Source organism: Drosophila tropicalis, unplaced genomic scaffold (assembly GCF_018151085.1).
Source record: "Drosophila tropicalis isolate 14030-0801.00 unplaced genomic scaffold, ASM1815108v1 contig_158, whole genome shotgun sequence".
Lineage (NCBI taxonomy): Eukaryota > Metazoa > Arthropoda > Insecta > Diptera > Drosophilidae > Drosophila > Drosophila tropicalis.
The window spans coordinates 9,210,306-9,234,814 of record NW_027172602.1 but is presented as its reverse complement, the minus strand read 5'-3'; the positions used below and the strand labels follow the sequence as shown (position 1 = coordinate 9,234,814).

Genomic DNA, 24,509 nt, shown 5'->3' with positions numbered 1-24,509 from the left:
CAAATCTCTACTAGTCCAAAAAATGTCATCGGTTGCCCTCGCGGTCGTTGAAGTTGTATGCCGGCGATGCCTCAGGCGTTTATATTAATAATGATAACCTTCGACCTATCGATGCTGATAAGAGGGATGTCTCACATCTCAGTTTCTTGTATTTATGTACTTGTCTCTCTCTTTGTTTTTGTATTTTAGCGTATTACCGGCTATCGCTTATGACATGCCTACGAAAACAGCTGTTTGAGAGCTTTTCAAGATTTTCTTTGAAAAAAATTATGTGCTCGTCAAGAGATGGCGCGTCTGTTTAAATAATGTGGCCATTAATCTTAGTATCAGAGTGCAACATGTTTTCTTATCATACGTTGAACTCAGTTTCCAGTGGCTGAATTTGTAGTTAAATTATTTAGCATTTCATTTACAAAACGTTGTTTTTCCATTTTAATAAAAGTATAAACACAATCAGCTGTTCTGAGAGTGCAAGTTCGATATACAGTGTTTACAAGTGAACGCATTTCTATCGATAACACGTCGATATTAATCGAAAGTTGCAGCGACTGGCAAGTGGCAGATGAATCGATTATTATTTCAAACGTTTTTTTCAGTGTTGTTTCGGGTTTCTAGATAAGCGGTCGTGGTGCTTGCTTCTGTCGATTGACGATTATTTCGTTTTTGTTATTTTTTAAATCCAAAAATATTTTGAAATCAAATCTCAACTTGAGAAGTCATTTAGACTGAAGTCGAGTATCGGGTGAATAAAGTTATTTGTCAACCGTTAAGCCGGTCCGTTGAGCGAAACAAAACACACAAGTCACAGTAAGAATGTTTTTACCGTTAGTAATTTCGTCTCGTCTCCAGTCCACACAAAAAACGCGCGCTTTGCGAAAAAGCAACAACAAAAACGTTACAATTTTTGTTCACATTTATTAATTTGTTGTGTTTTGTGTTTTTTTTTTTTGCTGGTTTTTCCCCCTTCTTCACGTAAGCACAAATGATGAAAGAAATACACCAACAACAATAATAAAAGCAAAAAAATATGAATGAATGAAAATTTGCTGAGGGAAGAGAAAAAGAAAACAACAACAATTACACCTAAAACTGAAAGATAGGACAACAACAAAGGCAGAATAACAACAAGAAAGTCATAAAGAAAGGTGAGAAAAACAAAACAGACAAGAAATAAAAAAAGCAACAAAAAAATATTTATTTAATGTGCTAAAAAAAAAAGAAAATAAAAAATAATTGCAATGACACGCAACACAAGCAGATAAATGGCTAAATAAAAATTTTAAAAATTATTGGTTTTTTTTTGTTGTTTTGTTGGTATTTGTAAATATTACGATATAGAATAACAAAAAAGAAACAACAAAACAAAGTAAAAACAAAAAATCCCCGTTGTTCTCTGTGAAGGTTTCCGGGTTTGTTGACTTTTTTTGTTATTGTTGTTATTGAAATTGGCATAAATAATAATTATAAACAATTGTTTTTATGCTTCTTTTTTTTTGTTGTGCATTTTTTTGCGCAGGAAATCTGAAATATTGTACTTATATTTATATATTATATATATGTATATATTTTAACAAAACAGCCGACTAATTGCACAAAGCACAAAAAAAAGCTAACAAAAAGAGAAGTGAAAAATTTGAAACGACAAAAAAAAGTAAAGGTTCAAACTTTGGCGATTGTGTCGACACTTTGTATACCCTATAACGATCGTGCCAAGGTAGGAGAAGGAGATTATTGTGAATAACTTTGTTTTTAACAATTCATTTAGAGAAAAGTTCTCTTTAACTTTTTTGTTTTCGAAATTCAAATCAAAATGTTTTTAGAAGAATTCACTTCAAACAAGTCTGCCTCACATCTGGCCATAATCTTAATCGTTGCTATTTATATTAAATAAAAAATGTTGTTTATTTTTTAGGTGTAGTTTTTCTGCCAAATTTTAGTTTAGATGTCAATAGCTAATATACCTTTTCCATAATAGGGTATCAAAATTAAATTAAATTCGTGCGGCAAGAGATTTCCATTTTGTTGTTGTGGTTGTTGTTGTTGTTGTTACTGCTGCTAGCTGTGTGTTTTTGCCTTCTTTTTTTATTTATAAGGTGAGTTGGTAATTAATTTTTTTGCCAGGTCTTTTTTTTTTGTCTTTTTTTTTGAATTTTCCCTCTTAACTTTTGGAATGTATTTCAATTTTTTTTTTTCTGATTGGTTGTTGTTGCTTTTTTTTTGCATTTCTTTAAATAACAAAAAATTTTAATTGCAAATCGCTCGCTCTCGCTCTCTCTCGCTCGCACACACTCTCTATTAGCGTTTACTTCTCTCTTGCGTTCTCTTTCCCCCTTCTGATTGGGCCGCTGTTTTTTTTTTCTTCTTTCTTTTACTCTCTGTTTTTCTGTTTTTGTTCGCAATTTTATTAGATTTTGTTTTGTTTTCACAACGATATTCGGCTAAGGAAGGCGCGTCATCGATGTGTGAGTGTGTGTGTGTATTAGCGTTAGGTGTGTGTGTGTGTGTGTGCGCTCCACTCACACACATTTCCATGCTCCAAATTTCAAGTTCATTGTCCAAAAACAACAACAACAACAAGTCAGGGGGCCATCTGTATATTTGTACACACGCCACAGCCAAAACACACACACACACACACACGCACACACACACAGGGGATGTTAAAAAATAATAATAATTTAATTTGTTTTGCTTATTTTTGGTTCTTGCATTTGCTGATTATAAGCAAGTCGTCCATTAGTTTAAGCAAGTTCATTTTAGTTGGTTTTTTAAACCCTTAAAACTTTAAAGATAAAGTTAAAAAAAAAAATAAATCATAAACAAGGATTAAAAAAGTTTAAATTTCAAAAAAAAAACTTAATTTTTCAAATCATTGTAATTGATTGCATTTGATCAAAAATATTTACTATCTATTTAATGAAATTTCAAGTTTGGGGATTACAACAATTTCTCAACGAAAATTTATTGCAAAAAATGTCAACAAAAAAAAATTTAAATGTAAAAGTACTTAAAAATCTCTTCCCTTGTGTGGGTGGGTGGTGTCTTGTGGGTGGTGTGACATCTTGAAATAGTCATGACCTCTGGCAGAAGCAATCCAAAAGAATTCCAACAATTAATTTTTGTGGTGCGGTTTTTGTTTTTCACTTGTGATATCAGAGTATATTTTTATAATCAAAAACAAAGGCACAAAAAGTAAGCAAATCAGAGAAAAAAGAAAAATCAAAAAAAGAAATAAAATTGTCGTAATAATAGCCAAATATATTACCAACTTTTCGAATACCCATTAATAAGTCAAATATTGAAGAACGTTTTCGAAAACGATTAAATTTTTGATGTATTCTAAGGTAACACAAACTAAGTACAGGGTGACACAGACGATTTTGGTATTACAGGGTATCCAAAATGGCTAAAAAACACGTTAACCAAAACTTTAAGCAACGTTGCTGATAATTTTAAACAACAAAAACAAACAAAAATGAGTAGGGAAAAGAGAGTAAGAGGCAAAGAGTAATGGAAAAATTATGGCGATGGTGGTGGGGCAAAGCAAAAGATAAAAACTATTTCCGTTGTACAATGATAATATACATATATTAAATATATACATAAATGTGTAAAGAAGAAGAAGCACAAGACATCACCTAAAAAAACAAAATATACAATTCCAACCCAAACCAAAACAAAAAAAAACCCCATTCGCTCTCTATTTTTATGCAATTAACCGAAAAATATAAAAAGCGATGACCTTTTTTTTTACTGACATATCGAGGCTTTAATACTCTTGCATACTTTCAATATTTGTTGATTTGTTGAAAAAATAAAGGCAATATAGTCAGTCAGTCGATCAACTTGATCAAAGAATGTCTGTGAAACTTACGCTAGAAGGACAAGAAGCAAAAAAAAATACTCATAATAGCTCTATGTAGTTGTAGTTGGACCTTTTTTTTGTTTTGGTGTTTTGCAAGGGTATTGAAAATAACAAAAAATTATACATATAAAAAAGAGATTAAAGAAAAACAAATACACGCACAACAACAAACAAAATTCCCCGAAAAAAAACGAAAAAAAAAAAATGAAAAAAACTGAATCTCAATTGAAATTATGAATCACAAAACAAAAAACGCATAAAAAAAACTTGATGAACAAAAAAACAAATTGTTTTGTGTGGTCGCTTGAATTTTTTTTTTTTTTTTGTTATTATTGTTATTTTTAATACATTTCATTTCAATTTTTTGTTGTTTTTGTTATACGATTTTTGTTGTTGTGTTCTTGTTTTTTGGTTTTTTCAATTTATTTGCTTCCGTGGGTTGTTTTTTTTTTTTTTTTTTGAATTTTTTGCACCCTGTAAATAGGGATTTGAAAAAAAGGATATATACATATCATCAAAGAATGGATTGTGAAATCCTTTGTTATCCTTTTAATAGAAATCAATTTCCGAAATACAGTGGTGGTCAGCGTGTAAGCCCCTTTTTTTTTTTTGATTTTAAATTTGATTTTCTCGGCTCCTAAGAAACTTAATGAAGAAATTTTTTCAGTTATTTGTTGGTTATTGTATTTAGAATCTGACACGTAATTATTGTCATTCCAGCTTTCGACGTTTGTTTACAGGTGCGTTTGAAAAAAAAGCTCCCCCAAAATGTTTGACAATAGTTTAGCCCGGTCATTTCAAAATCTTTAATATTATAGTTAGACATGTGTATTCTTTGAAAAAGTTGTAGATCTAGGTAATCTAAGATAAACTGCATACCAAAAATTTTCATTTTAGCCCCAGTATTTATTTTGGGGCCTATCGAAATTTCGGGATTTTGTATGTAATTCTTGAGGTCTCTTTGTTTGGCGACGTTTTACGATACCAATTTAAACTTAAGTATTATTTTCTTATTCTAAGTATGAAAGTGAATTGAATTTCCCGTCAAATGATACATGTTTCATAAAAATCCGACAAAAATTAGATTGATTTCATCGCCCATACTTAAAAAAAAGACTAGAACTAGCAAAATTTCCCACACATCCTCCGTCTCTTTCTTTGCACGCATGTAGGGGAAATTTTGCTTACCTGGTTTTTTTTACGTATGGGCGGTGAAATCAATCTAATTTTTGTCGGATTTTTATGAAACATGTATCATTTGACGGGAAATTCAATTCACTTTCATACTTAGAATAAGAAAATAATACTTAAGTTTAAATTGGTATCGTAAAACGTCGCCAAACAAAGAGACCTCAAGAATTACATACAAAATCCCGAAATTTCGATAGGCCCCAAAATAAATACTGGGGCTAAAATGAAAATTTTTGGTATGCAGTTTATCTTAGATTACCTAGATCTACAACTTTTTCAAAGAATACACATGTCTAACTATAATATTAAAGATTTTGAAATGACCGGGCTAAACTATTGTCAAACATTTTGGGGGAGCTTTTTTTTCAAACGCACCTGTAAAAAAACGTCGAAAGCTGGAATGACAATAATTACGTGTCAGATTCTAAATACAATAACCAACAAATAACTGAAAAAATTTCTTCATTAAGTTTCTTAGGAGCCGAGAAAATCAAATTTAAAATCAAAAAAAAAAAAAGGGCTTACACGCTGACCACCACTGTATATGTATGTATATACACCATCCCGACTTTTGTATACCATGCAACAAATGTTTTTATTTATATACTTCTAAAAGATTCTACTTCTAGACGTAAACAGGCACTCTAGCGCCGCCAGCGGTTGATTCCGCTCTTAGGGTAAACAATTTGATACCTATAACTTGGCTGCATAAATGAAATTTGGTAAACTGCTAGGTATTTACATACATATATCAAATATGTTAAATAATCATAACAAGGGCGACAGACGGTGTGGCAGAACTTCTCCTTACAAGAACAGAAGGGGGCGTGGCTTGATATATGCATGTACATACATACTACACGAGTCTACATACCAAATTTAATAAGTCCAGCTATCATAATCTCCTAGATCTAGATGTTTATACAGACGGACATGACTAGATCGATTCGATACTCTATGAGATTTCCTTCTGCCTCCTACATACACACATTTTATTTAACGTTACCTTATTGCAGGGTATCTTGCAATCGACTCATCCATTTATTTATTGCTCCTAAATTTTTTGTGCTTTTGTTGAAACATTATTTCTTTATTTTGTATTTGCCTTGCCCAAATGAGAATGTTGAATTAAAACGAATTGCACTTATCAAAAAACACAAAACAAGAAAATAAAAAAAAAAATTCTCATTTAAATTTTTCGTAAATGCTTCTGAGGGATAATTGAAAATATAAATTGAATTAGAAAACAATAAAAAAAAAAAAAAAAAAAAAAATGAACAAACTTTAAGGACAACCGAAACAAAAACGGTTTTAATTAAATTGAATGATTGGTTTAGTTATTAAATCTTTTCATCAAATCTATTGAAATATATATAGAAACATGAAAAAACAAAAACAGTTAACAAATAAAAGCTAAACTTGAATCTGTTTCAATATCAAAAATTTCAAAAGTTTTTGTTTTCAAAAAAGTTTCAAATTGAAAATTGAGTTAAACTGTTGCATACTTTTCGGAGAAATAGGGTATAATAGAATACAATGTATGTAACTAGAAATCTTGCCCTTCATTTAAAGTTGATCGCATTCAAAATCGTATGTGTATATATCTTTATCTATATATCTATAGATATCCCCACAGTCTTCTTCCTTGTAAAGGACCTACAAATAATGGATGGAAAAAAAAACTGCTAGAGCAAAAAGTCGATGACTAATTTTTTTTTTTTTTTTTTGGTTCTGCCCTCACTTTGTTTAATACATATGAAAGAAAGGAAAAGAAAATATTAAAAGGAGAGGCAAACATTGCCAGTGAAAATAAAGTCGAGCATTTAATTTATTTACCTCCTTTTCCCACCATCCCCCCGGCCGCCCAACGTCACCCCAAAATGCCGCCACCGCCGTCGCTGCCTTTGAACTTCCCGCTCTCGAGCTCTGAAGACACCGCCACCTTCCCCCAAATGTTAGTCCCTCTGCTGTGCCTCCCTTTCCCAACATCGTCGTCGTCGTCATCATCATCATCATCATCATCATCAGTGTCCGCCATATACCATATATATGCCGCCTAGAACGAAGAACAATCCGGGGAGCAAAAAAAAAAACGTTCGTTTTTACTGTTGCTCGGTTTTTGTGCCTTTTGCCTCCTTGTTCATTTTTCTGTGCTTTTTTTTTCTTGTTGTTTCTCTTCTTTCTCTTTTCTTTTGTGTTTGGCGCGTTGCAAAGTGCAGAAAAACTAGAAACAGAAACTGAACTTTGGCTGGTCAAAAAAAAAAAAAAAAAAAAAAAAAACAACAACAACAAAAACCAGGATGGAAAAGGAAGCAAGAGAGAAAAAATATATGTATATGTAGAAATTCCAACAAAAAATAATACAACAAAAAGAAATACAAGAAAAACTTAATTTATATTTTGCACAGAGAACAACAAACAACAAAAAAAATCATATAAAGCGCTGAGTTGAAGGTGGTTGAGTAGGAGGAGTAGGGATGGCAGTATGAGAGGCAAGTCAACTTGAAATATAGAGAGAGAAAACATCATGTGAAATGTTGAAAAATTATAAACAATATCCACACAGGTAAATAGACTTCATAGTTCATAGCCAGTCGTTTGTTATGCTTATTTATTGAAAATGCTGAGAAATTCAATTTGGCTAAAGTGTCCTTCAAAAGTGTTGTTGTTGTCCTTTTTTCCAACTTTTTGTCTCAGTGTACGGTTTTGAGCAGAGAATTGTTGTGATCAAGATGAAATGCAAAGTATCCTGTAATACAGTGGCAGAAAACTGGTCACATCTCGATATCCAGGGACGATTTTACTTTCAAAATGTACGATTTCCCAAACCAAATTTCCGGATTGATTTCCTCAATTAAAATGATGATAAACCAATATTATTCTCTTTGAGTCTTTGAAAAAACTTAAGACTGCAGTTTACGTTCCAAACTTCTAAATAGTTTTGGCAAAAGTAAACCAGGTAATCAGGTCCAGATTTAAAGAAGTGTGGGCCCTGGGGATCAGTTAAAACTAAACTATGATCTAAAATTGTTTAGTAATAATGTTTGGTGGTATTGGTCTAATTTGCCATTGCTTTTCCTTTCTGGAGCCCCTGTCTTATTCGGACCTGAAAAGATTACAGATTACCTCAGAGAAGACCTCAAAGATTGATTATAACTTCTATTTCAATCAGATAGATATTAGATCTTCAATCATATTATTACAATTTTAGATATGTCTGAGCCATAGATGGATCCTATTACTAACAAAATGTAATGCAAAATTACTGAATATCTTGATTTTTTGATTGGATATTTTCTTCCATGGTCTGAGCAGATATTTAGTGGAAATATGTAACATTTATTTGCCAAGAGTATTATGGAAAAAAGGAAATGAATCTCTTATACATAATATATAAAAAATGTATTGTATCTATATACATACATACATACAAAAGCATATAAAACGAGTCATGCACATTACGAAAAGAGTAAATCACTTCTTTTTTTTTTTTTTCGAAAGAATGGCAGTTGAAAGAGGGCAGAGGCGAGATGGAAGGGGAGTTGGGGTGAAAATACTATATCTCAATATTCACTCTGTGTTTTTTGTTTTGGTTTAACTTTTTTTTGTTGCGCTTGATATGTTCGTTCGATTGGGCCACGATGTGTAAGGTGAGTCGTGGCAGGGGGGCGGAGGGGAGGTTATTGTGGAGCGGTTTGTGTGTGTGTGGCATGGCAGAGGAGGGGAATGTGAAGAGTGGGGTAGGTTTTGGCCCTTCTTGACATTGTCTCGTACAAAATTGAACAATTTTATAAAACATTCGTACGCAGAAAAACGTTGCAGGAGCAACAAAAGCAACGAAAGATGTAAAAAATTCAAAGTCACAAAGAAAAAAAAAACACACATGACAAAATAAAGAAGAAGAGATTTTTATTAAGGGACAACCAAAAAAAAAAAAAAAAACAGGATATATTGCTCATTTCAAGGAGATGACAACGAGACGACTCTGTCTCTCTCTCTGTCTACATACACGACGAATGGCATTGGGCAATGATAAAACTTCTGTTTCACTATCCACCGAGGAATATATATGTACAAACAAATGTCACCATTATCATCCTCAAGGTTAAAATTTGTTTTTCAATTCATTGTTGTTGTTGTTGTTGGTGGTGCTGTCATTTGTCTTAGCTCATAGTTAGTTTAAATATACAAAAATACAACAAAAAAAAAACTGCAATTGTTTTTATCAATCAAAATGTATAGTATACAGTCTGCCTCAAAAGTATCGTTCAATACAGCTTTTTAACTTTGAAGTTTTACTTTTTATGGAAGACAATAAATTTATAATCTAATGATCATCAGCATATTTATTATCTGCTCCAACCAATCCATTCGATTTTTGTGATGTTCATTTGGCATTATATTTTACTTAATCGATCAATTTGATTCTGTTCTTTAAGTTAAAGATCGAAATGTATCGAAAGCGAAAACATTTCAAAGAGATAAAGAGTCGATTTCTTGATTAACACTCGGGATGTATAAAGTAAAATATTCTCTAGCCAAGAAGAGAGCTGGCAGAGCTGAAGGGAGACGAGATGAAAACGCTTCAGCTGATGCCCATGGGTAAAAAAGTAGAAAAACAAAAAAAAAAAAAAAACAGCCAAAAGATACAACTTGCTGATGAAAAGTGCAACGTAAAAAGCGGCAAAACAACTTTGGAGGAGCTACTGTGGCTGCTGCTGGGGATCGCGGGTGGAGGCCCAGAGGTCAGTGAGATTGCCTGTTGGCAAGAATTGGCGGATGATGGTTGTTGTTTTGGTTTTTTTTTTTTTTTTGCCTGGTCTTAAATTCACATATGCATGGATATTCAACGTTTTTTCTTCTTCTTCTATTAGGCACAGAAAAACAACAACAACACAAGTTATAATATATATGTAAATACATAAATGTTAAATAATGAAAATAACAAATCAAAAAACAAATAAAAATAAATGCATGTATGTACATATGTGGGAGAGAACAAGTAATATGAGTTAGAATCTATAGACGAGGCTAAAGTACTTATAGACTCACACACACACACACACACATCGACATATAGAAAATAACAAACGACAACAAAAAAAACAACGACAGTTTTCTTGATGAATGTTCGCGGTGCTTCCCCTTGTCCCTGCCCCACCATCCCACACCTAACATCTTCCATCTCACCCATCTTGTGGCACCTTACCCAAGTAAAGTGAGTTTTTCCTTCGAGTATCTTGCGAATATTCTTTTCTTGTTTTTTTTTCCCCCATTTTTTTTTTTTTTTTTGTGATGCCGCAACCAAAAAGCCAAAGAGCTTCTGTTCACTCCTCCTTCCCCTTTGGTTTCCCTTCCTGCACTCCATTCACCATTCTGAGAAAAGCAGCTTTTCCTTTTTTCGCAACGCAATTTGTGTTTTCTGTCTTGTGCAAAAAAAAAAAAACAACTGAAAATAGAAGAAAATATCCAAAACGTTTGCATACTATGTGTGTAAGTAGAGAGCAAAAGATAGATAGAGAGAGAGAGAGAGAGAGACACATAGAATTAAGCTGAGTGTGAGAGGAAGAGAGAACTGCAAGTTTTTACAAAGTGCTAGATCTGGCCTGAAAGGTCCATCATAGCATTAAGCTATAGCACCTTCCCATAGAGATTGTATCCTCCCTTGTAATTTCGATAAAAGACAAGAAAAAGGTATAAGAAACCCTTTCAATCTCAATCTGATAACAATTTTTCGACTAAATAATCTAATCAAAGAACATTGGATGATTACTTTTGCCCTAACTTATTATTGTCATAGCCAAGTTTGAACGTTCTGGTGATAGAGAAGGCCAAGAGTTTGTAAACTGAAGAGATTTTAAACTAAACTTAGAACTTGGACGCCTTAAACGTGAGTCTATTGTAGTGTTGGGTACATGTTCGTTTGTTCTATTTTGTTTTGTTCAAAGTCAGTCAACTCACTCATTTTATTCACTTGTGCTCTCTTCTTTCTGATCAATTATCTTTGTGGTTGCTCACTTGACTTGTTCACTTGTTGTTCAATTGCTCATCAAAAGCATTCTGAATTTTGATAATTACATTAATTATAAAAATTTGTGATTGTGAACAATTGGAAAAGAACAAGAACAACTCTTGGAAGAGAGATCGAATCAAATTGATTCCAATAACAGTTGCGCATACCAGTATATGTACATGCATACATATTTGTTCCTTTTTCATGTTTTCCTTTTTATTTTTGTTTAGTTGATTTCAACACGAAAAACTGCTTATTCATTTTGAAGGCTTTTCTGCAGAGTCGTCTTTGGTTAGTTTATTTATGCAAGGGAAGAGAACGAAAGGGAATATGATGTAGTGAAGTGCTGGACAACGGCGATTGTCTGTAGAAGAAGACGAAGTTGTTGTTTTTGTTTGATTTTCTTTCACTCTCTAAAAGTCTTAAGATCATATTTCTAATGATTCCTCCCTCATTCTATTACTGATGAACGTTTTGTGTTTATTTTGTTAAGAAAGTTTCAAGAGTTGGGTTGGGCTAAGAATGATGATACCTCGCCTTATCAGTTTACTCTTAACTTCTAAATAAACAAATTTTTGTGGCATTTTCTTGTTATTTTATTATGAAATCTGCGATATGGTGTGCATTTCATGTAAATATCTCTATACCCTTTCATTTCATAGATAAACAAAAAGTGAAGTAAACTTTGCCTTTTTGCAGTCAGTTTTTGAATCAGATGTTCCTAAAGCCAAATAAATAAGCATTAGAAGAAAGAAGCCTTGGGAAATCAATTTTAGTTAACATTGATTAAATTCAGAATTGAACCAAAAGTTTTTGAAAACTTTTCTTGGCGGGCGAAAATTGATTTTCGAGGTTAGACAAACACGGAAACCCAAAATTTTGTACACGTCCAAGTTTTTTATTCAAATGTAGCCTTCGAAAATATGATTCCAGGACACTTATCAATTACCTGATTGTGTTGTTATGCCTCATGATAACTTGGCTCTTGACAATAGCCCCCCCTCACCTTTCTATATATGTATGTATGTATATCTCTACTTTGATTATAAAACAAATTGTTATTTTAAAGTATCTCAAATTATTTTCAGTATTCAAATTGAAGTGAGTTTGTGTCAAGTTGATCTGATTGTTTATTTCGATTCCATTGTTAGTATTATCATATTTTTGTCCAAGATCAATTTTAGACAACATTTGTAGGTAACATCAACAGCGGTAACAAATACAATTGCAAATAAGGCCAAGTGCAAGGGCAACTGCAACACCTACACATACATACATATACAGATTGATATGATTACCCAGCAAGCAATTGGTTTGAATGAGAAACTGGACTCTGTTTGGCCAGCATCCTGGCAAGGATGGGCATAGAAAGATATGTGCTTGGAAGACATTTGGCAATAACTGCTGACGATTAAGTAACAAATGCTCTCTCTAGAGTTGATTTTGTCTTTTTGGAAAGGGTTTTAAGAAAATTTAGAGATTTTTGAATTCAAGTGGCGAGTGATCAATCTGAGACACTTTTGCTGGGATTCAAGTATGGGTTGTTTGTTGGGTTTCGCCTTCGACATACACACTAACAAAAGCACACACACACACATACATATGTACATGGATTCGGGCGAGTGTTAAAAGTATCTGCCAGATACGCAGCAGCAGCAGCAGCTCCAACAGAAGAAGCATCGTCATAAAACGTTCCAAAAAAAAAGCAAAAAGTAAAAACTTGCAACAACAACAAACACATCTTGCGACTTTACGATGCTCTACAACTATGAGAAGGTTATTGTTATTGTTGTTGTTGCAGTTGCAGTTGCTTCAACCAAGTGCAAGTGCATTCGCCTTCCGCTCGTCGTCGTTTGTTGTTGCTATTTGGTTTTGGTTTTGGTTTGTTGTTTTCTTTTTTATTATTTGTATTATTTTTCTTTGCGTCTTGACTTATGCGGCGTCTTATTCTTTTTCTTCGTCTTAGACAGCTTTTTTTTTTTTTTTTTTTGAGGTCTTTCTTCTAATAATTTTTGCAATACAACACAATAACAAAAAGAAAAACAACAACAATAAAAGGGGGAGACCTGGGGCAGACAACGCACCGTCCAGTTTGGCATCACAACACAAAACACACAAACAGGAAAAGAAGGAAAGATAGAGAGAGAGAGAGACAGAGAGAGAGGGAGAGAACATAGATACAAATGTATCTTCAGCTAGGCTTTAAGGTTGCTGAACCTCATTTGGGATGAAGACTTAAAAGAAGGAGAAAGAGTGAGAGAGAGCTCGGGGGCAGGGAGATCAAACAGGACTTTACCATAAATAGGAGTCCTAGCCTGAAGAACCAGATTTGGTTTTAGGGCCTTCTTTTTTTTGGGGTTTTGTTTTCATAACCTTTGCTCATACCACTAGATGGCTCGGCGTCAGGTTTATAGATTCTAATATCTAATTTGAGCAAATTAATAGAAATACATATATATCTGGGGATGTCCCAGTTAGATAATTTTGAGATGATTTTCTATGTGACAACCTTATCAAAGGTTCTTTGTTGCCCAACCAAAGGGGTTTCCAAGGGTCCTGGGCGTGGATGGATGGATGGATGGATGGTGATTGTCACATATGGAAACATTTCAACTGACATTGAGTTTCGCTTTGCAGGATCCATGGGAAAATTTAAGTCAATATTGAGGAAAAGTTTTGATAAGAAAATTTTGTGCTCAGATTTTCTTTTTAACTAATTGAAGAATTTCTCTGTCTCTCTCTTTGTCTTTCTGTATTTCCTTTGTTTGGATTTTTTTTTTGTTCGTGGTTTCTCGTTTCCCCAACACGTTTGTTGTTTTTTTTGTTCGTGTGTTTTTCTTCCTTTATTATTTTTGTTTTTTTTTTTTTATCTCAAAGTTCTCGAATTCGTTGTTTATCGAAGCGTAGCAGATAATCAAGTTCTTTGAAAAACAAAACGAAAAATAAATTTTAATTTTTTTCTATCAAGTTAAAATACAAAAACAACAACAACACAAAAAAAAAGAAGAAAGAAAAGCAAAACAAAAAAAATTCGTTGAGTCAACTTTTCAAATTGCCGTTGTCTAATCTGGCGCCAAAAATAAAATGTGTCTCCTCTTCAAAAACAAAAAAATGAGTTGGCTTGGGTGATGGGGGAGAAGGCGAATTTGGGGGAATGTGGGTGAAAGTGGGGGGTGGTATATATAATTTGCCACAAATATTTAGACACATAACTCTATCACGTTCATGTGTGTGTGTGTGTGTGTGTGTAGATAGATGGGTGGCTGCTCGTTGGGTGGGTGGCTGCGGTCGTCGGTGAAGGAAGTGGCGGAAAGAGTTCAGTTTGTTGTCGTAGTTACTGAAAATTTCAAAGGTTTTTCTTTTTTTTCTCGGTTTTTTTTTATGGTGCGATAAAATTTATTTTGAAATTTAGGGTTAGTTGAGAAACCTTTTTTTTTTTTTTTTTAAATTTTTTTTGCTTTGTTTGCTTTAAGTTGGAAAGTTTCCTTGTTTTTCTTTTTTTCAAGTTTTGTATTTTTTGTTTTGTTGTGTACAAATTTTTTATTAAGTACCTTTTTCATAAATTTATGTACATACATATGTATGTATAAAATAGTGTTTACACATACTGGCACATACACACACACACACACATACAATATGCAAATTGTGTCAAAAAGATTTTCCATTTGAAATTTTTTGCATTTTTTTTCGCTTCATAATTTATTAGTATAGAAATTAAATTTAAATCTTTAGTTACTCTAGTTCATTGAGACTTACTAATTTCTAATCTGATCTGATCGTTATAGTCCCAGTCTCTATATCGTTATTAAATGACTATAGTTTGAGGAGTAGCCATTGGTGGTTCGATTATGAAATTTCATACCTAGAAGAAGAAAAAAGACAGAAAATTAATTAAAATTATTTAAATTTATTAGTCCTGGTCTTACAATAGGGACAGTTGGAACAAATCATGTTCATGCCGTTACATATTTTACATTAATAACTTAAAATTTATATACATACACTAAACAACATACAATATTGATCAAATATTAATAAAATTTCATTTACAGGGATAATAAATATGTTTTTAATTTAGTTTGTTTCCTTAAGATCGAGAGATATATATATGTACATTAGTCCAGTAACTTTGAAGCCTTATACCCCTATAGACACTCAAAACCCCTGTAACCTTTTTCCGACCCCCCCTTCAAAAAAAAAGAAGAAGAAGAAAAACGAACAACCGTAGCACAGGCCATAAATTTCAAGAATTCCCCCAACAATTTTTGTTACCCTTTTTTATAGTATTTTGTTCATTTTTTTTTTTTGCCTTATGTGTGTGTGTGTGTGTGTGTGTACAAAACGCATTCTTATTTTTAGTACTAATAACACAGGAAAAGCAAAAAAAAAAAAAATTTACGTAGCTGCGTTTTATGTCCAAATGGGGGAAAAAGGACAGCGCAAAAAATAAAGAGAAAAACTCGTCAACTTGGGTAAAAAAAAAAGGAAAAGGGAAGCAAAAGGAAGAAACAACGACAACAAAGCTTGAGAATACGAAACTTATTTCGTTTCACTTTTTTCCAAAACGAAAAATGGCAAAGAAATGCCAAAAGAAAGTTAAAAAAAAGGTACAAAAAACAAAAAAAAAAAAAAAAATATAAAAAAACATGATGAGAAAGAACAGTGCAAATTGCAGCAAAAGGGAAAGAAATGCGAAAAAAAGGATTTGTCTAAAGTATATAAGTTGCCATACATATGCGAGGGATGTTCTTACAGTTTATTTGGAAAATTTAGTTTTGTTTTTTCTAAGGGAAATTTATGATTTGCAAAATAATTTTCTTTAAAAGAATGAGGAAAATATGTCAAATTACAGCAGTTAACATTCTAGGTCTGTGTCCCCTTAAAGTATGCTATAAACAATCAGAATTTCAAAACGTATAAATGAATTTTCAATGTTTTTTAGATAATTTAAAAAAAAAATCTGGCATATGAAATGTTATAGAAGTGAATGGCTGACAATTGTGTGGCCTGTTGCATACCGTAAGGGGCAAAGTTCACCAAATTCACAATATTTACAAAGTTATTCATTCGTTCTTCTTCCTTGTTGAACAATTTTTGCTATAAAAAAATATAAATGAATAGTTTCAACTATTTAACAAATGACCCTCGTACATATGTACATCGCACATTGTACATAATATAAGTAAATACATACATTTATATGTATGTATGTGTGTGTGTGTGGCTGTGTGTGTGTATGAAAATGTGAAAAACTGGTATTAAAAAACGCAATGTCCGGCAAGCTGGGCCACCCACAAGAAGGAAGCACATACACACACACACACACACATACAAGCATAATAGCAAAAGGGTTTTTTGATCCCAACACACATACATACAGACACACCACATGGAGCCGAAACACATTTCAGCTCCTTAAAATAAAAATGTGCAAGAAAAAAAAAAAAAAAAAAAACACACGAACCAGAATTACAAAACTACAGTGAAGCAAAAGAGACGGGATTAATTTCCAGAATTACCGATGCTCATATGCTCTTACTTTGAAAATATTATATATAACTATAAACAAATGATGGTAAATATTTAACCAGTTTTAGCCCTAGAAAACGTTTTCAAAACTTTGTATTGCGCATACGTCCCTGAGGGGTCCCTCTGGTTCCTTTCTTTATCAGTTTCGAATCCTTTTTGAGCATATGGATGAATCATTTCTGAGTCTTCTTGTTCTTGGCTCAAAAATGACTCATTAAGGTGATTTCTTCTAAAACAATCTTCTAAATGGTTCGGTGGGTGTTCATAATGAAAGAATTATTGGTTAATCTAGAAAATCCCGATGAAACTAACTTTCAATATTGCCTAATCGAAAAGGGAAACTGAATTATAAATGTACTTACTACTAGGTCTCCACTGGGTTAAATGATTGATTTGATTCGATTTAGTCAAGCATTGAATGAATGAATGATTTTGAATTTAATCTATTTCAGTTTTCAGTCTAATTGAACTAAATGTCCATAATCTTAATTTGAATATGCGCTGTCGAAATTTACTCATTCTCAAAATATCTTTAACTCAAGGAGGGACAAGCAGAACATGCAAAGATCCTGGAGATCTGTTAAGATCCTTGATCATTATTGTAGTAAAAGTATTCGAGATTAATTTCAAAACACTTGCATTTTTTTTGTTTTGTAATTTTAATTGAAAAAGTTGAATATCGGATAGATTTTCTTTTTGGTTTTTATGCTTTTTCTTTTTTTTTTTTCTCAAACAGGGTATCCAAAAAATAAAAAATCAAATAAATGAAGAAAAGAGAATGGCATAAAAAATACATGTTTTATTTGTAGTAGTATATTTTTCCCGCCAAGCATACACAAACACACACACACAGACACCCATAGGAAGATGGAGCCCCCAATCTGCCCCAAAATGCCGAACCGTTCCCGCCCTGGCCCTGGCCCTCGCCCCCTCCCGGTCCCCCTCCCACTCCCCTCATCAACTTAAGAGAGAGAAACAGAGAAGCAGAGTTTTGCTGTTGCCTGGCTTTTACTTCTTTCGGATTTTCTCATGGAAAATATTTTTCAGTTTTTATCACATTTTTCTTCTTCTTTGGATTTCGTGTTTTTTTTTCAGTTTTTTTTTTTTTGTTGGTTTTTGTATTTTCTTCTTTTGCTGCTTTTTTTTTCCTGAACGGCAAGAAACGTCGTTTGGCTACATGAGCGTAACGAAGGGGGCGGAGGCGGGAGGCGGGCCGGAGAGCTGGCAGCAGGGTCTAAGGCTTGGATGGGTTGGGCGGCGGAGGGCGGGCAGCGGAAGATGGGATGAAGACAGAGAGAGAGAGAGAGAGACGTTGACGCAAAAAGGTTGCGAGCGGAAAAATAAAAATGAAAAAAGACATTACAGCAGCAGCAGCTACAAAAAACAACAACAACAACAAAACAAAAAAAAAAAAAAAAGAGGAAAAAAAAGATAAATAAAAACACAAAAAGCTTCAGAACAGAGAAAAAGCATAACGACCATTTCGTTTCGTCGTTGTTGTTGTTGTTGTTATTTTGCTTTACTCTCCTTGGGTTTTTGTTGTTGTTGTTGCCATATATATACATATACTTTATATACATACATATGTACACACATTTATATATAGGTTTGTATGTATGTATTTCTTTTTTTTATTTTTATTTTTATTTTTTTTTGTTATTATTATTTTCAGTTTCTGTCTTTCACCATTTTGCTGTGTGCTGTTTTTCCTGCTTTTTAAGCTGTAATTTTTTACTTGACGTTTTTTATGGGTATATATACATATATGTACATATGTACATACATACATATATACTGTATATTTGTTGTTGTTTTTTTCTTTCTTTCAATTTGATCCTTTTTTTTTTTTTTTTTGAATATATCGATTTTTATGTCAACTTAAATGAAAAAGAACAAAAAAATATTTCGCCATTTTTAATGCAAAATATTAAAAGAATTTTTGTATATGAGGAAAGAGAGAGGGCAAGTGTGCGTGTGTAAGAATGTGTGTGTGTGTGTGTGTGCGTGTCCTTTGCCCTTGCCATCTTTTCCATAATTCAGTTTTTCTGTTTGTTTTAAAGGACAAACCTTTGAGGATATGTTTAAACCTTTTCAATATCGATGGGAAATTGAAGAGTAATAAAATAAGAAGAAGTAGATAGTCGGTCATTTCGATCTGGAGTCCTTCCACTGTACAAGGATGTAGTCAAGATTCAAATTAGAGGGGCAATGCAATTGTTTGACTTGATAATTTGAAAAAAAGTGAAAAAGCGCTTCGTTTTTTAGTTAAATTAAATTTCATCTTGTCAAACTTTATAAAATTTTAACATCTAAGCTGCCCCCCTCCTGCCATTTATGGCTACGCCTTTGACTGTGTGTGCCCTTAGGTGGATATGAGTGTCAAGAGTCTAGACAGAAAAATCACATTAAAGCCTATCCCAATTGGGGTAAAAGTGTTTTTCATCAATTTGGCAGATTTACATGTCTTCGCTGAGCTCATCTCCCCCCTTTGAGGATAAGCCCTTGTTTTTTTCCCACCTCATTAAACCATTGATAACTTCGATCTGCCGATTACCACTTATAGCCAGCCTTTTCAACCCTTTGACAATTAACTAACGGGTTACAATCAAGTCTTGTTGTTCTTGTATCTTCATGTAAACCATTTATTTTGGTTTCAATATACAAAAAAAGATAAAAAAATTCTGACATATAGTATATATGTATAAAGTAGTGATATATATGTGCATATGATGATGGAAAATAAAAACACGATGGCAGAAAGGAGAAAGAAAGAAGAAGAGAAAAAAACTCGCAAAATATTTGGTCTCCCTTTAACAAAAGCCCTCTTCTCCCTCTCTAAACCCCCCTTCTCGTAGGTACATAACAAAAATGAGAAAAGAAAAAAAAATTATGAAAATATAAAAAACCTGGTGGTGGTGGTTCGCAAGGGGTGGGGGAACGGGGTTTGGGTAAGGCAAAACAAAAAAAACAAAAAAACCAAAAAAATATCAAAGAAGTTAAATTCGGCTATGCCGAAGTTTATATACCCTTGCAGTCCTTGACAATAATAATTTCACATGTTCAAAATTTGTTTTCTGCAGCTCAATTCATTAATATACAAACAAAACAATTTTACTCTTCATACTATGTACAATTTGTTCTTCTTCTTCCCTCATTCCCTAAGCAAAGCAACGCACGCATACACATACAGTTTATGTAGCGTTGCGTCTGTGTGTGTATGCATGTGCTCTGTTGATTTGATGATGACGTAGTAGGCAGCAAGCAGAGCTGCCGGCAGCGATTGAACCGATTTATATAGACTGTAACTTGTGTTCTATTTATCCGATCAGGGTCAAATTTTGGGATCTGAGATTTTATATCAAATTCTATTATATTGGTGAATTTCATGGGGATACTCCAATTTTTGCAAAAATTTTTGTTCCAGAGCTATATGATATAGTAGTCCGATCCCAAAGATTTTCATACTTTATCTCACCCGGGTAAAAAAAAGCTCCCAAAAAAATTTCATCCCGATAGCTCTTAAGATGGCTGAGTAAAACGCGTACGCACCGACGGACAGACGGACAGACGGACAGACGGACAGACGGACAGACGGACAGACGGACAGACGGACAGACGGACATGGCTATATCGACTTAGCTTCTCATGCTGATCAAGAATATATATACTTTATGGGGTCGGAAACGTCTCCTTCTGTGCGTTACAAACATCTGACCAATTTTATAATACCCTCTGCAAGGGTATAAAAAAAGGAAGAAAATCAAAATAATAAAATGAAATGAGGACGAACATTTTATGATGCTAGGCAAGAAAAACTTGCCGGTTGTGTTGTGTGAGCCAAGTGGCGCCTCCCGCCGCCTCCATGTGTTCATGGTGTGTGTGTGTGTGTGTGTGTGTGCCTGGTGGTCTCTCTTAGTTACTTTCATTATTCATTTCCAGGAGTTTCCCTTCTTTTGAAATTTCCAGCAATATGAAGCAAATAATTTGACTTCCATCTATTTTTGTTTTTTAATTCTTGAATTCAATTTAAGAAATAAAGACAAATTTGTCAATCGGTTCAAAAGGTTTTCCAAGGGTATAAAAACTTCGGCACCAGACTAAAATCGTTTTTACTTTTTTTATTTAGGTCCTTATCCTTATAAATGTTCGGATATATGTATATATTGACTGCTTTTTATATATCTACTTTGAACATTAAATGACTTTTGATTCTCTTTTTTAATCTCTTTTGATTATAATTTGTAGAAAACCCATTAAAATAATTCAGAAAAGTTAAAAATAAGAATTAATAAATAAATTTCCAAAAAAAAAGTAAGAAAGTTCAGGACTGCTTCTTTTTTAAAAATTTGAAACTGATTTAAAAGAAAGGGCCATAAGCACCTTATCAAGAGTAGTCGTGTCCAGGATGTCTAGGGAGTCAATGCTGATTCCTGCTTTGACATTACAAAAGAAACAAACTATGTATAAATAAATTAAGTTCTTCAAAAGTATTAACCATTATTCCTTTTTTTTTTTTGCAGAGGAGAAAGGACTACGAAAACGGTCATCATCATGACGCCCCAGCAGTATTGCCTGCGTTGGAAATACCATCATAGCAATCTGCAGACCATGTTCTCGCAGCTCTTGGATCGTGGTTGTTTCTGTGATGTCACCTTGGCCTGTGAGGGTCAGTTGATAAGGGCTCATCGTGTGGTATTGTGTGCTTGCAGCACATTCTTTGATTCCGTTTTGTCCAATTATGCAAACGAAAGGGATCCCATAATCATAATGAAGGATGTCACATTTGCCGAAGTGAAATGTCTTATTGAGTTTATGTACAAAGGCGAAATCAATGTAGAGCATGTAAGTTCAGTGAGAGAGAAATACAAAGAGAGAGAGAGAGAGAGAAATGAGTTTTCCTTTTGTTGTAGGCTAGCCTCCCTTCGCTGTTAAAAACCGCCGATGATCTCAAAATAAAGGGTCTCGCCGAGGTCACTTGGCGTGATGATGAAGATGGCCCACCAACACCAACAATAACAGCAACAACTGAATTTCATTCACCTCCACAAAATTTGGCTGAATGTTATGTTCAGGATTTGGTTTTAAATCATCATCATCAACAACATCATCATCATCATCACCAGCAGCAGCAGCATCATCATCAGCAGCAGCAACAACAACAACAACAACAACTACATCAGTCAGTAAACCAATCATCATTCGAAAGGGACAAGGAACGCGAACGTGATCGTGATCGTCATTCACCACCAACCGTAGATTTGGGTATTAATGGTGGCCGTATGCCATCATTGACTCCATTATCAACGCCAACGGGAGGAGCAACAGGTACAATCAATTGCAATCTGGAAGGAGCTGCAGCTCCAGTGGAGAATTATCTGGGTCCCAAGCGCAAACGTGGACGTCCTCCCCTGGACGATGCCTACGATGTGTTTAATGTGTAAGATTTTAAATTTCTTTGTATGAATTGAGTTTAGTTTTTGGTTTTTTTCTCTCCAAAATTCTAGCCGCAAACTAGCTCAGTATGCTGCACATTTGGAGCCCGCCCAACGCGCGTATCTGGAGACAGCGCGTCATTTTGGTGAGGAACCACAAATACCGGCACATTCCGCTGGTGCTCTGACCTCACCACCTGCCGCATGCCCGCCCAAGCAGCGGCAACGTCTGCGTCAGCAGCAACTTCAAGCGGCAGCAGCAGCTGCTGCAGCGGCCGCAGCAGCAGTTGCAGCCGCAACAGCGAGTGAGGAAAATTATGCCAACGAGGATAAGGAATCAAACAACACACAAGAGTGGCCAAATGGTATAGAAAATCGTCGCGAATCCCCCAAAAGTCCAACACCGCAGCCAAAAATAAATCCCACACAGGAGCCAGATGTTAGTGATGATGCAGCCGATTTAAGTGCTGCAGATGATGTCCACCAGGTGCCACAAATCCAGGAAGAGCCAACTCTTCCGCCAGCCAAAAAGCTGGACAAGATCACAGAGCGTCGGGAACGTCATGGCAAGTTGCAACATGCCAAACGGTTGTGTGGCGAGCAGGAAAATGCATTAAAAAAACGTTGTGCACCAGCTGCTGCAGAGTCCGAGCACGAATCAGGGCCCGAGACTGCATTACCAAAGCCCGTGGAGGAGATAGAAAATGAGCATTTGGTGGCCAACCGATCGGATTCTCCAATTCAGTCGCAAAAATTGAAATTATTGCCTGCCAATTTCAACTATGATAATGCATCATCAGACACATCTAGACCTGAAAGTTCAGCAGGCGCTGCTGCTGCTGCTGCTACTGGCTCCGGCGCCGGCGCCGGTTATCTAATCAATGAGCATGGTATGCTAATGGCTCATGATTTTGCCCCAGCAGTGGCCGCTGCTGCTGCTGCTGCAGCAGCTGTGGCAGCTGTCAGCAATGGTAGTAATAATAACAACGAGCATATTGCTCCATCCACCCTTGGTGACTATTCTGACATTGACTACGATGCAGCCGAATTGCGTTTGACAAACGAGGAGCTATCTCAGTGGCAGGATGTCATTAAAATGGATGATTATTTGGCCAAGGGAAGGCGACCTCAATTCTGGGAGGAGCCATTCACAAAGCGCGTAAGTTTTGGGTCAAAACTTTCTAAGATCTCATTAATAAATATAATAATCTTTAGGTTCTGGATGCCATTAAAAACAAAAGACTTGAAATGAAGAAGGCAGCTCGAATACTTGGAGTATCCTACGGCACTCTCTATGGACGCTATCGTGAGGTCTATGGCTGTTTAAAACATCCCTATAGGTAACAACTAAATATTTTTTTTTTCTGTTGAGAAATCTATCTCAATTTATGTTTGTCCAATTTGTCCCATTGTACAATTAGCGGGACAGCATTTCGCAATTCTGCCTCTGCCTCAACAGCAGCTAATCAATTGGCTGTTCAATCCCGTTTCGATCTAAGTTTTCGCAATGGCGGCGTTTTGTCTTCCCAGTTGGGTAAACTATTATCATTATTTTGTAATAATTTGTATATTGAAATAAATTCAATAAATTTTTACAACATTTTCTTTTCAGAGCTGGGAAAAATGAAAAAGGATCTGAGTGATCTCTGGACACGTCCGCAGATTTGAAATCCAACAAAGAAAATACAAAAAAATCTCAAACGTCGCCACAGATTTGATCTAAGTTAACCATATGATCTGAATTATTAGAAAAGAAAGAAAAAAGACATCTTGCCTAAAAGTTGTGTTTTTTGTTTTTATAGGAACACGAGGCTAGTTAATAAGATTATCGAAGAATCGTTACAAAATTATGAAAAACAAAAAGAATAATACTTAAACGTTTCCTAAGAAACTGATTTCCTTTATATTTTATTTTTGTTATATCTAACAATAAGATATCTATATACACATACACAAATATAGCATATACACTTATGCATTATAATATATATAATTAGTTCAATAAATTAAAACAATACGTAAAAATAATAATTAATTTACTAATTTTGATTTTATAAAACCATTTATAATGTATTAGAACGGTATTACGAATAGCATTCAATGATGTATGAATGAAAATCATGCGTACATCATACATAAATTTCATTTGCTAGCAAAAATTTAAATACAATTTAATGAATATATAGTTAATCGATAATAAACGGATAAAAAAGATAGCAAGATAATTTTTTGATAAGATAAATGGAAAATATGTATTACATAAAAAACAAAGGCAAAAAACAGAAATAAGTTTCAAGTGCGAAATGAAATAAAAAGCAAAACGTTCAAAATAATAAATAAAAAACAATTTTTTTTTAATTTAAAAGCAAATTGCGGGCAAATGAACTATCGAAGTTGGGTGCTTATCGGTATCGATAATCGCCAACTAACAATCGATGAATGCAAACATATCGAAAAGTCAGCTGTTCAAGCAGCC

At 34.1% G+C, this 24,509-nt stretch overlaps 1 protein-coding gene across 4 annotated transcripts; it reads left to right on the top strand.

The window, feature by feature from the left end:
- The first annotated feature begins 600 nt into the window (after nucleotides 1–600).
- Nucleotides 601–24,380, top strand: LOC137586430 (zinc finger and BTB domain-containing protein 20). Of its 4 annotated transcripts, XM_068302463.1 has the most exons (8): nucleotides 601–807; nucleotides 978–1,145; nucleotides 21,122–21,443; nucleotides 21,512–22,038; nucleotides 22,106–23,192; nucleotides 23,249–23,373; nucleotides 23,455–23,567; nucleotides 23,646–24,380. In XM_068302463.1, the coding sequence occupies exons 3-8, from the start codon at nucleotides 21,153–21,155 to the stop codon at nucleotides 23,699–23,701; spliced, it is 2,199 nt and encodes a 732-aa protein (XP_068158564.1). In that variant the 5' UTR covers nucleotides 601–807; nucleotides 978–1,145; nucleotides 21,122–21,152; the 3' UTR covers nucleotides 23,702–24,380. The 4 variants fall into 4 exon arrangements, with proteins under 4 accessions (XP_068158564.1, XP_068158579.1, XP_068158573.1 ...); XM_068302478.1 differs by lacking the exon at nucleotides 978–1,145; XM_068302472.1 differs by lacking the exon at nucleotides 978–1,145 and having other exon boundaries at nucleotides 601–972.
- The last annotated feature ends 129 nt before the right edge of the window (nucleotides 24,381–24,509 follow it).